Here is a 10,316-nt window from a genome sequence, read left to right as displayed (position 1 = left end):
CCCCCCCACACACCCACCCAATAATATATTGTCCATACTCGAGATGTCTAGTCTTGAGCATGTTGCTGGGTGTTAGAAGTCCCACATCGGGTGTGGGATGGGCAATTTGTCTTCTTATATGGTTTTGAAGAATTTTCACCTTATAACTTTGTGAGTTATTTTTTGGGTTCGAGCTAGAGTCCTTTTATTAATAGTAGATATAGCTTGCTTCATACAAAGAATACTTATCAACTGGTGGTTTGCTAAATTGACAGACTGTTCTTTGAATAGCATTCTGATTATTTTCTAACATTGTTTTGGTTACATGGCATTGTTGGAGCAGTATTGAGTCCTTGAGCAGGTGGTTATGAAGATTTCCTAACTCCTACGAAAGGTATAGGTTGTGGAGGTTTTGAAGTGCTGTGATATGAATTGAGATAAACCATTGATGTGCAAAGACAATTCATGCTCCTCTTGGTATTACCTCCTGGAAAGCGCAAGGATGAATTGAGGAGTACATATTAGATGCATGGTGGAAATGGTGAGAAAATAAGTTCCAGACGAATTTATGGCCTGTAGACACCTCTAGAGAGACCGTAAAAAAAAAAGACACCACTAGAGATGACTACCCAAAACTCTCGAGAATTGTTTTTGATGAGAATATTATGGTAGCAAAAGACTATGTTCTTTCAAGTGATGAACAGATGATACATTAGCGACTAAGTAGGTTATATGAGTAGGTGAAGTTGAATGTGGGTGGTGATACAATTCGTTATGAGGTAGACTAGAAGGGTAGGTTATTCAATGAAAACTTTCTTTTCCAGATTGTCTCAAGGAATGGTTGAGCTGCACTGTTTCATGATGAGAGATATGGAAGGAAAAGCACCTCTAAGGGGTCATTTCGTATGTGGGATGGGATAAGCAAGGTTATCCCATGGGATTATTTTGTCCCGTCTTCTATATGGGATAATAATCTCACCATTTTAGTACAAATGGTGGGATAAAATAATCCTGGGATTAGCTAACACCTCAAAGCAAACATGTTATAAAGTTAATCCCAAATTTTATCTCGAGATTATTATCCTTATCCCACACACCAAACGACCCCTAAGAGTATCCTTTTTGGGTTAGAGAACATCTTAGAGCAATCTTGAAAGTAGATGACCTGCACAGAAGAGGGAGACTGTTGCAACAGATTAGTGACATGTGACAGATAGGTTCAACCAGCCAATCATATACTTCTTCACGGAGTAGCTGAGTAGTAGCATATTTTCCTAGCTTTGGCATGGACTAGGTAATATGAGAAAAAAGAAGGATTTGTGAAGTGGATGAGAAGTAGGGTCCCAATGCCTCAGCAATATTTGGGACACTACTCCCCTTTGTATAAAATGATCTCTTTGTAAAGAGAGACGGAGAGTGCTTTGAGTGTCAAGTTGTTGCTGTGCATAAATTTTAGATAATAGCTAGTTAAGCGTCTTTGTTCTTTTGGTGTATATGTTTAGATGCAAGTTATTTAGACAGTTTTTCGGTTTTGAGAGCTTTTGAGATGTAATCTTTATATATCACATTTGTGTCGCAGTAACTATTATGTGCCAAATATTTTATTTTACCTTGGAAAATGCAATATTTTCGTCTGGAGTGGTTCTTTACTTCAACGTCTGTTAAAAGTGAGTCAAACTCTTTTCTAGTGGAAATAAGAATAAGAATGGCCTTATAGATGTCTTACTCAAGATTTTGCATCTTGTGAGAATATCTATTCCTTTATTTTGACATGTTCAAGTTTTTCAATCTAGGTTTTTACTTGGTATGGAGCCACAATCGAGATGGACGGTTCCACTGAAACTGATTATACAGCAGATGAGGTGTGGCCTCTCTACCTATCTGAACTTTTTTTAAGTTTCTGCATTTTTTTTATATCAAATGGTAAACTTTGATCTAATTGAGCTACACTAAACCGAATGACTCAAGGCATTTATATTTTTCTCTTTCTAGACGCCGATGATAAGCTATATAAATGTCCATGCTGTACTTGATGGACGAAGAAATCGTGCCAAAGCTTCGCCTAGTGATTCCGACACTTCTCAGGTATTATTTGGTTATTGTTCAGCGCAGAGTAAAAGTCAAAATTCAATTTATCTTGCTTTATCATTTATTCTTCTAGTCTTCTGTTTATGGGGTATCCAAAAACCATCTGCTTTCTCTGATTTACAAAATCACTGACAAACTTTGTACCATGGAGGATGTTTACTTTTGTAGGGATGTGCGTTTATGTGTTTGAGAGAGAGAGAGATAACTATTTTATCTTCTAGTCTTCTGTTTATAGGGTATTACGAAACCAACTTCTTCCTTACAAAATTACTGATTAACTCTTTGTATCATGGAAGCTGTTTACAATTGTGTGAGAGAGAGGAAGACATACTAGAAATGCTTGGCACTAGTGATTAACATGTCTCAATGATGGTATTATATGGTTAACGAATGCGGAAGCTATATAAAAGCTAAAATTGCAAGCTAAGCTACATTCACCTGGCTAGTTCTATCAAAGGCATAAAGGCGTTGAGTTCGATTGGGCTTTAGGTGCAAACCATAGCTAAAGAACTAACTTAATGAAAAAAAATACAATTGAAAGGAAAGATGAGATATATATATATATATATATATATATCTATATATATATATATATATATGTGGCCCAGTGGTTTGGGCTTGGGACTTCCATGTTGGAGGTCTCAAGTTCGAAACCCCTTTGCCGGCAAAAAACAAGGAGTTTCTGATACCAACCCACCTCTCAAGACGTACTTTAGAAGAAAATATCGACAAAAGAATAAAGAGTCGGATTCTGGACAAACAACTGCTACAGCAGTTGTCTAGCAGTTATTATTCCTAGTTTAGTGTCAGTCTTATCCTTTTATGTTCTCTATATATATGTAATCATGATTAATTATTGGTATTATGTAAGTAAGAATTAAAACTACTATTTTCTGGAGTCTTGTCCTCTCCATACGGACAACTTTATCTGTATAGTTGTGTTTAACATACTTGCACAAACTATTTTCAGTAAATCTACTTGCTTTGTTCTATTTTATCGGATCTCTACTTCTGATTACTATCAGTTTGCCTGGTGTGGGTTACCTCTCCGGTGTGGTTTGCGAGCTATGGCATAGGAGCGGGGGTTTTACCCCTTGCGCACCCAAAGAATAGCGATTGCAGGTTTCCCTTGTCATAAAAATAATATATATATAACCAAGAAATCCTCATGTGATCCGCCCTTTGGACCAATCAAAGCCTTCTAAACTCGGTCGATAATGGGTCTGCCCCTCTTAACCTTCTCCACTTAAATACTGAGCTTCACTATGCGTGGTGTGAGGCTTTAACCTGCGACCTAAGCCACAAATCCTCCACCTTTTTCCACTCTAGCTAGGACTTGGGGGCAAGAATTTGTCTATCAGAGAGTGACCCTGCTAATCTGCAGTAGTATATCCAATAGTTTGCTCATGTCCTTGTTCTTTGTAAAGTAGTCCTCTCGCTAGAGCATATTTTTATGTATTAAGAATAACTGTTTTTGAGTGACTATCACAAGCAGAATCCAAGAAATGACCTACTACACTTACTAGGGAGGTAGTTTCGTGTAGAGTCACAGTGAGATACTTTAACTTGCCTGCCAAACTCCCCTAACCTTCTAGAAGTTAAAGTTGAACAGTTGGGTCCATCATTGTATTAAAAGGTCTGTAGTTTTTTTTTCCAGACTCATTGAGAATATAAGTAGCATTTCCTTTGTGAAGTGATAATTCCTTATTTGGATTGAGCAATCTTAATACCTAAGAAGTACCCCAACCAACCATGTCCTTGGTCTAAAAGTGTTAAAAAAGTTGATGGAGCCATTCATCTCTTAAGGAGTTTGGTGGAGCAATATAGGTAGAGGAAGAGACTTACATATGGTGTTCATTGACCTAGAAAAAGCATACGACAAGGACATTGAGGCGATTAAGGCCATATATAGTGGAACCAAGACTCGAGCAAGGACAATGAGAGGAGTCTCAGAGCACTCCCCAGTTGTGATGGGATTGCAGCAGGGGTCAACTCTTAACTCGTTTTTATTTGCCTTGGTAATGGGTGAATTATCGCTACATATCTAAGCGGAGGTACCATGATGTATGCCATTTGCAGATGGCATAGTATTGATTGACAGGACATGTGGCACAACCAATGATGGTAGAGGTTTGGAGACATGCTCTGGAGTCTAAAGGGTTTAGGTTGATCAGGACTAATAGCCTTTTTAGACCAGGTTGTTGGAGAAAATAAGTACTTTTAGGGTGCAGCAGAATCTGCTTTTCAGAAGCTAAAAAAGTAGCTTTTCCCAAAACACTTTTATGAAAAGCATTTTTGAGAAAATAAAATTAGAAGCACTTTGAAAAAGGTTGTCCAAATTGCTTTTAAAATTTTATAGCTGAACAAAAGTTGTTTCTCACCAGAAGTACCTTTTTAATAAGCAACAACATACCCAATGTAGTCGGCGTCTGGGGAGGGTAGAGTGTACGACATACCTTACCTCTGCCTCGAGGTTGTATACTATAGACCCTCGACTCAAGACAAAAACAGTTTAGAGAAAGATGTAATGGAAGTGTAGAGACAATGGATAATAACAAAACAGTTGATAGTAGCAGAACAATACGACACCAATAATCCTATAATCTAATTATAGGAGACTACAAGACTAAGAGGTAATATGTGAAGGATAGAAGCCTGCTTCTGTGTACAATGATACTTCATCCTTTTGGTAAACGGAAGATGATACTTCACTTCAGATGATTGGAAGCGGAAATGGCTTCTTTTAGGGTGCTCTGGCAGACTTTAAATTATCCTAGTTTTGATATATGTTGAGGTTTTCTATTCTAATCTTATTCTTTCCTTCTTTCTGTTAATTAATCATACGGATAACAGAACAGTCAGAACTGCACCTGTTTCATTGACAAGTTGTAACATACTTGATTTGTTCAGGGCCCAAGAGTTATTGTTGTGGGACCTACAGATTCTGGCAAGAGTACTCTGTCAAGGATGCTTCTTAGTTGGGCTGCGAAACAGGGATGGAAACCTACTTTTGTTGATTTGGACATAGGTCAAGGATCGATAACTATTCCAGGATGTGTTGCTGCTTCACCAATCGAGTTGCCTATCGATCCAGTTGAAGGAATTCCACTTGAGATGCCTATGGTCTACTTCTTTGGCCATGTGACTCCTAGGTAGAAATTTTGTACCTTAACATTTATCTTCATATCGTGCCTCTTATACATGATAAAGTTTGTATGAAGAAAACTTGCTTTAGCACTTGCAGTTTAAGTTTGGCATATTTATTAACTAGCAGATACCGCTTTCCTATTTAACAGTGCCAACATAGATCAGTACAAGGTACTCGTCAAGGAGCTTGCTAAGACTCTGGAGACACAATTTTCTGGCAATGCTGAATCTCGAGCTTCAGGCATGGTAATAAATACAATGGGATGGATAGAGGGAGTTGGTTATGAGGTATTTAAGCTCAATTCTGTGTGTTTTTCAGTATAAAAGACAGTGTGGGTAGCATTTAGAGTTTTGTGGTCACTGTTCAGTCTTATTTTGCAGTTGCTACTCCATGCGATTGATACATTCAATGCCACAGTTATTCTTGTCTTGGGTCAGGTATGTTCCACTACTGACAGTGAAGTCCATTTTATATGAGAAATTTTGCGTGTGAAGGCATTTGATATTATGATGTAATTAATATAAAGGGAAACCCTAGTCCTGTGAACCAGGGTATTAAAATTCTCTCGGACACTTTATTGGTTGGAATACTCTCCCATTAGGCAGTTGTATATGAAGTACTTTACCTTGGAGTCTTGTTACTTCAGTTAATCTCCATTCTCCTAGAATGAATCTCTTAGTGGTTTAGAAGGTTAGCAAATAATGACGTATATTGCTTACAACTTCCAAAAACTGGATATGGAAGTAGTGAGTGCGTTGTTTCTTTAATGAAGAATGATACTCATACTTGGAAGTTAAAACTTCTTTTATCTTCTGATTGTCAACCATGCATCAATGTTGTTTCTAGGAGTAAGTGATGTACCTTTTTCTCCAAAAATAAATTAATATAGAAACTATATCTGAAATAAGGGGTATTAAACTTGAAGAAAAAGCTTTGCAGTAAAGAAAGCATTCTATTTTTGATAATTTCACACTTCTATTTATGTTGTTTGGCTTTTGATTGTTCTAGCTATCAGTACAGTTTTCTCCCTGGTCATCACTATATTCAGATTGTAATGGCAACCCCCACCCCCACCCCCACCCCCTCCAAACAAAAAAAAAAGGAAATAGAAACGAACAAGTAATTGACCTCAAGAACTAGTATTCATAAATTGCTTTTCTGTAGAGCTATTCTATACACAGCAAGAGTTGGATCTTATTTCTATTATGCGGTTGGTGCTTTGTGTAGGAAAAACTTTGCAGCATGCTAAAAGATGTATTGAAGAATCGGCCCAATGTGGATGTGGTGAAACTTCAAAAATCTGGTGGTGTTGTATCAAGGAATGCAAAAGTACGGCAGAAAGCAAGGGGCTATAGAATACGGGTACAGATTTCCTTTATAGCTTAGTAATAAAGAGAGTTGGGACTTGGTCCCAGTTCATGCACTGGGACAATGCTTGCTCTTACTTTAGTATGGTACTCTTACTTTTCAGCTTATACTTGTAATGCAAAACCAACATTTTTTCTATCTTTGCTTCTTCTCCAGGAATATTTTTATGGCTCTTCGAATGATCTTTCACCACATTCTAATGTGGTGAACTTCAGTGACTTGTTCATCTACCGAATAGGGGGTGGACCACAAGCTCCACGCTCAGCTTTACCTATTGGTGCAGAGCCTGCTGCAGATCCTACAAGATTGGTTCCTGTTAGTATCAGCCGAGACTTGCTCCATTTGGTTCTTGCTGTTTCATATGCCAAAGAACAAGATCAAATAATTTCCAGGTAAGGCTGATCAAATTGTCATAATAGTATAATACATGACTAATATTAAAATTTATGTTTAAACAATACACTCGTTAGGCTATTTTGGAAGGTAACTATTTTGTTTACAGCACAACAACGGAGGGATTGATGCCTTCACGAGAACTATTCGCCCCTCTCCCTGCATAAATCTTAAATCTTTTAAATTGTTATGAGAATCAAGAGTATAATAAACTCTGTTTCATCCCTTACTGATGTAGCTGGAAACTCTTTATTCTTTTTTGGCTCTTTTAACAGTTGTCGTACCACAACAATTTCCTTTTTGTTCTCCATATCTTATCATTTACTTCTTTTATTTCCATGTCAGTAATGTTGCTGGATTCATCTATGTAACCGACATAGACTTACACAGGTTTGTACTCAAAATGTCTTCTTATTAGACAATAAAGTTTACGATTCTGAATGCTACTATGATCTTTATCTTTGATTATCTCAACTTTCAGGAAAAAGATAACATACCTTGCACCATGTGCTGGAGAACTTCCGAGCAAAAACCTAATTGTGGCAACCTTAACATGGATCGAAAACTGAAGGTGTATAAGTGCAGTAGCCATTGGTTTTTCAGTGTTTGAGCTTTGTGATTCCTGTAGAGAAAGTGGGACAGCATGGAAACGCCCGCTAAGCTTTTGGTGTCGTAGAAATTAGTAGGCTTTTCTGTGATGACTGTATTATACTACTGTACCATAGGTGTTAAGCTCTATGGAGAAAAATCGATTGTACAAATAGCAATAGCTCCTCATCTTTTATACTGCCAAATGATAGTTTCAGTTGTCTTTTGGCATATCATTGGAGTTTAAACTTAGCAGAAAATATTTTGACATCCCTGAGTTTCTGGAAAAGCATTAATGTTTATTCTCATTTTGACATCCCTGAGTTTATACTTAGCAGATAACATTGTGTGACTTTCTTTGTATGAAGTTAGTATTATTATTTTTTTTTCGATCTCCCACCCGGTGTCTGGTACCCACATTGTAGTCTGACTGAATCCGGATTTGCGCTAGAAAGTCCTACATTGAGGGGTAAAGTGCTTCATACAAAGGTGACTTCGTACTCCCTAGACTCGAACTCGAGATCTCTTCTTATTAAGGATGGGATGGGAGCACTAACCATTCCATTGGAACAAGATGGGAGTACTTACCACTACATCATAGCTCTTGTTGCTTCGTTGAAATTATTTTTCTGTCTTGTTTGATAGATGAAATGGCATAGCAAATAGTACATGAAAATGTGAGTATATGACAAGATATATCAATCACTAGAGGTGTCAAATGAGCGTGTTAAGTTGAATTTGGAAGGGGGGTGTGTTCTAAAATGGGTTAAGAAATGAGTCATAATTTAACCAGCTTAATTCTTGTTAAGTTTTTTAGTTTGAGGAAACAACTTTAGGTTAAGTTTGTTAAAAGAGATAGACTTTAGTTTGTATTTTTAATATTGTTTTTGAGTTATGCTTTTCATTATTTGTATTTTTAATATCGAATTTCAGTTGCTAAATCCTTGTTTATTGATTTTAAAACTTGTTTATACACCTTTATGGTATTTATGCATTACCTTTTTCGTTTTGTAAATACTTTAAATTTATAAATGGAAATACTAAAGTATTTAACATCTTATGATAAAAATAAAATAAACCCAAAACTTCTTCACTAAATGGAGATGTATGTAGCTTCTCAACTATGGGTTCATCTGAATAATAGTAAAATGTTAATTATAGATTTAAGAGCTCAAATTCGAAATTTTTAATTAAGGGTTAGTAAATTCGAAACCATTCCATGCTTTAAGGTTCAAAACATGAAACGATAATACTTTTTCTTTAGATATTCAGTATCTACATTGGAGCTTGATCATATTTAAATCACACGTTGTAGGGCCCACTCTAAGGGTGGACTGCCAACAATCTTTTTTTTTTTCATGTCCAGAGCTTAAACCCAAAATTCCTCATTAAGGAAAAAAAAAACGTCAACTATCCCACCACATTCATATGTTTTCCTATTTTCTCATGTTTAGTTGACTTAAAATGTTTTGAAAATGTTTTCAAATAAATTTATTTTTCTCAAATTTAAGAAAAATGACTTCCTTTCAAAAATTAAAGAAAACATTTTTCAAAACTCTACTTCATCCTCCTACCCCCAAATCGCCCCTCCAGATAAAAATATAAAAGTTTTAAAACTAATTTATAAAATATTTCAATTTTTAACATTTTTTTACTTTACCCAACCCGCATCAACCCTACCCCTACCCCTACCCCACAAAAAATATTTGCTTTTTGAAAGTATTTCAATTTTTTTAAAATTTCATTGTTTTTTGAAAAAATATTTCAGGGTTGGAAGTATGAATAAGAGAAGATCCTCGGTAAGATTTTAGATCAGGTTGTGTCCTAGTTTGAATATCAAGGTTGGGTTCAAGTTCGAGTCTCGCGCAAAAAGTAAAAGATATTTTCTGAAAAATATTTTTCACTCACCAATTAAACATGAGAAAATAAGTTAGAAATCCACACAATTCATATTCCTTTTTACCAAACACACCTTGGGCTTTTCTTTTAAATTTTTCCAAAGTTTATAATAATAATAATAATAATAATAATCTCATTAATTGCAATATTCCCTTTTACGAATGACTTGATAAACATTTTCTTTTGTTCTTTATTCACTATTTAATCTCTTTGAAAATTCTCCTCCAATTATATAAAGAAGAAAATTCATTTGATTTTTGGGGATGAAAGAGTCAACTAATTAATGACTTGGAGAATTTTTTTCTTAATTTTTACCTTTTTTAAATTAAAATATGCCAATATCACATAACTAAATTTAGAAATTATGATATATAAAATAATTACCTAAAAAATAAGTGGTCAATTATGCATTAAATCTTGATAGTTAGTTGAATAAGTAGAGTTTAAGTAATCAAGCAATAAATAAAGTAAGACCAAGTTCAATAATTTTGAATACTATTATAAAATAAAAAATAAAAAAGACATTAATATAATGCATAAAGATCATTTGATTTACGAGAATAAAAGATTGTAATTCTGAAATAAGACATTTAATTATTTTAATCACATAAAATATAATTTCTACTTATAAGATTTTCAATCATGTATTTTTTTTATCACATTTCTATAGAATTAGAATTCTAAAATAATAAATACACTTTTACCCTATTTTAAAAGCTTTTCTTCTCATTTTTTTTAAAAAATTCTTTAAGTTTTTTTTGTAGGGGATAAAATTGATCAAATTAAGTTTTTAAATATTATTTATACTTTTTTAAAAAAGAGGGAGATAAGACAGAACATTAATTAAGAGATT

At 35.0% G+C, this 10,316-nt stretch overlaps 1 protein-coding gene across 1 annotated transcript in view; it reads left to right on the top strand.

The window, feature by feature from the left end:
• Nucleotides 1–7,887, top strand: part of LOC107001065 (protein CLP1 homolog) — an 11,925-nt gene extending 4,038 nt beyond the window's left edge. Inside the window, exons 3-11 of the mRNA XM_015199406.2 lie at nucleotides 1,773–1,841; nucleotides 1,972–2,064; nucleotides 4,978–5,219; nucleotides 5,364–5,502; nucleotides 5,596–5,652; nucleotides 6,443–6,577; nucleotides 6,740–6,975; nucleotides 7,322–7,366; nucleotides 7,458–7,887. Of these exons, the coding sequence (XP_015054892.1) occupies nucleotides 1,773–1,841; nucleotides 1,972–2,064; nucleotides 4,978–5,219; nucleotides 5,364–5,502; nucleotides 5,596–5,652; nucleotides 6,443–6,577; nucleotides 6,740–6,975; nucleotides 7,322–7,366; nucleotides 7,458–7,545 (1,104 nt within the window). The 3' untranslated portion in view covers nucleotides 7,546–7,887. The remainder of the gene's footprint in view (nucleotides 1–1,772; nucleotides 1,842–1,971; nucleotides 2,065–4,977; nucleotides 5,220–5,363; nucleotides 5,503–5,595; nucleotides 5,653–6,442; nucleotides 6,578–6,739; nucleotides 6,976–7,321; nucleotides 7,367–7,457) is intronic.
• The last annotated feature ends 2,429 nt before the right edge of the window (nucleotides 7,888–10,316 follow it).

Source organism: Solanum pennellii, chromosome 1, assembly GCF_001406875.1.
Source record: "Solanum pennellii chromosome 1, SPENNV200".
Taxonomy (NCBI): domain Eukaryota; kingdom Viridiplantae; phylum Streptophyta; class Magnoliopsida; order Solanales; family Solanaceae; genus Solanum; species Solanum pennellii.
Note: the sequence above shows the minus strand (reverse complement) of the source record. Positions and strands in the feature narration are given on the sequence as shown.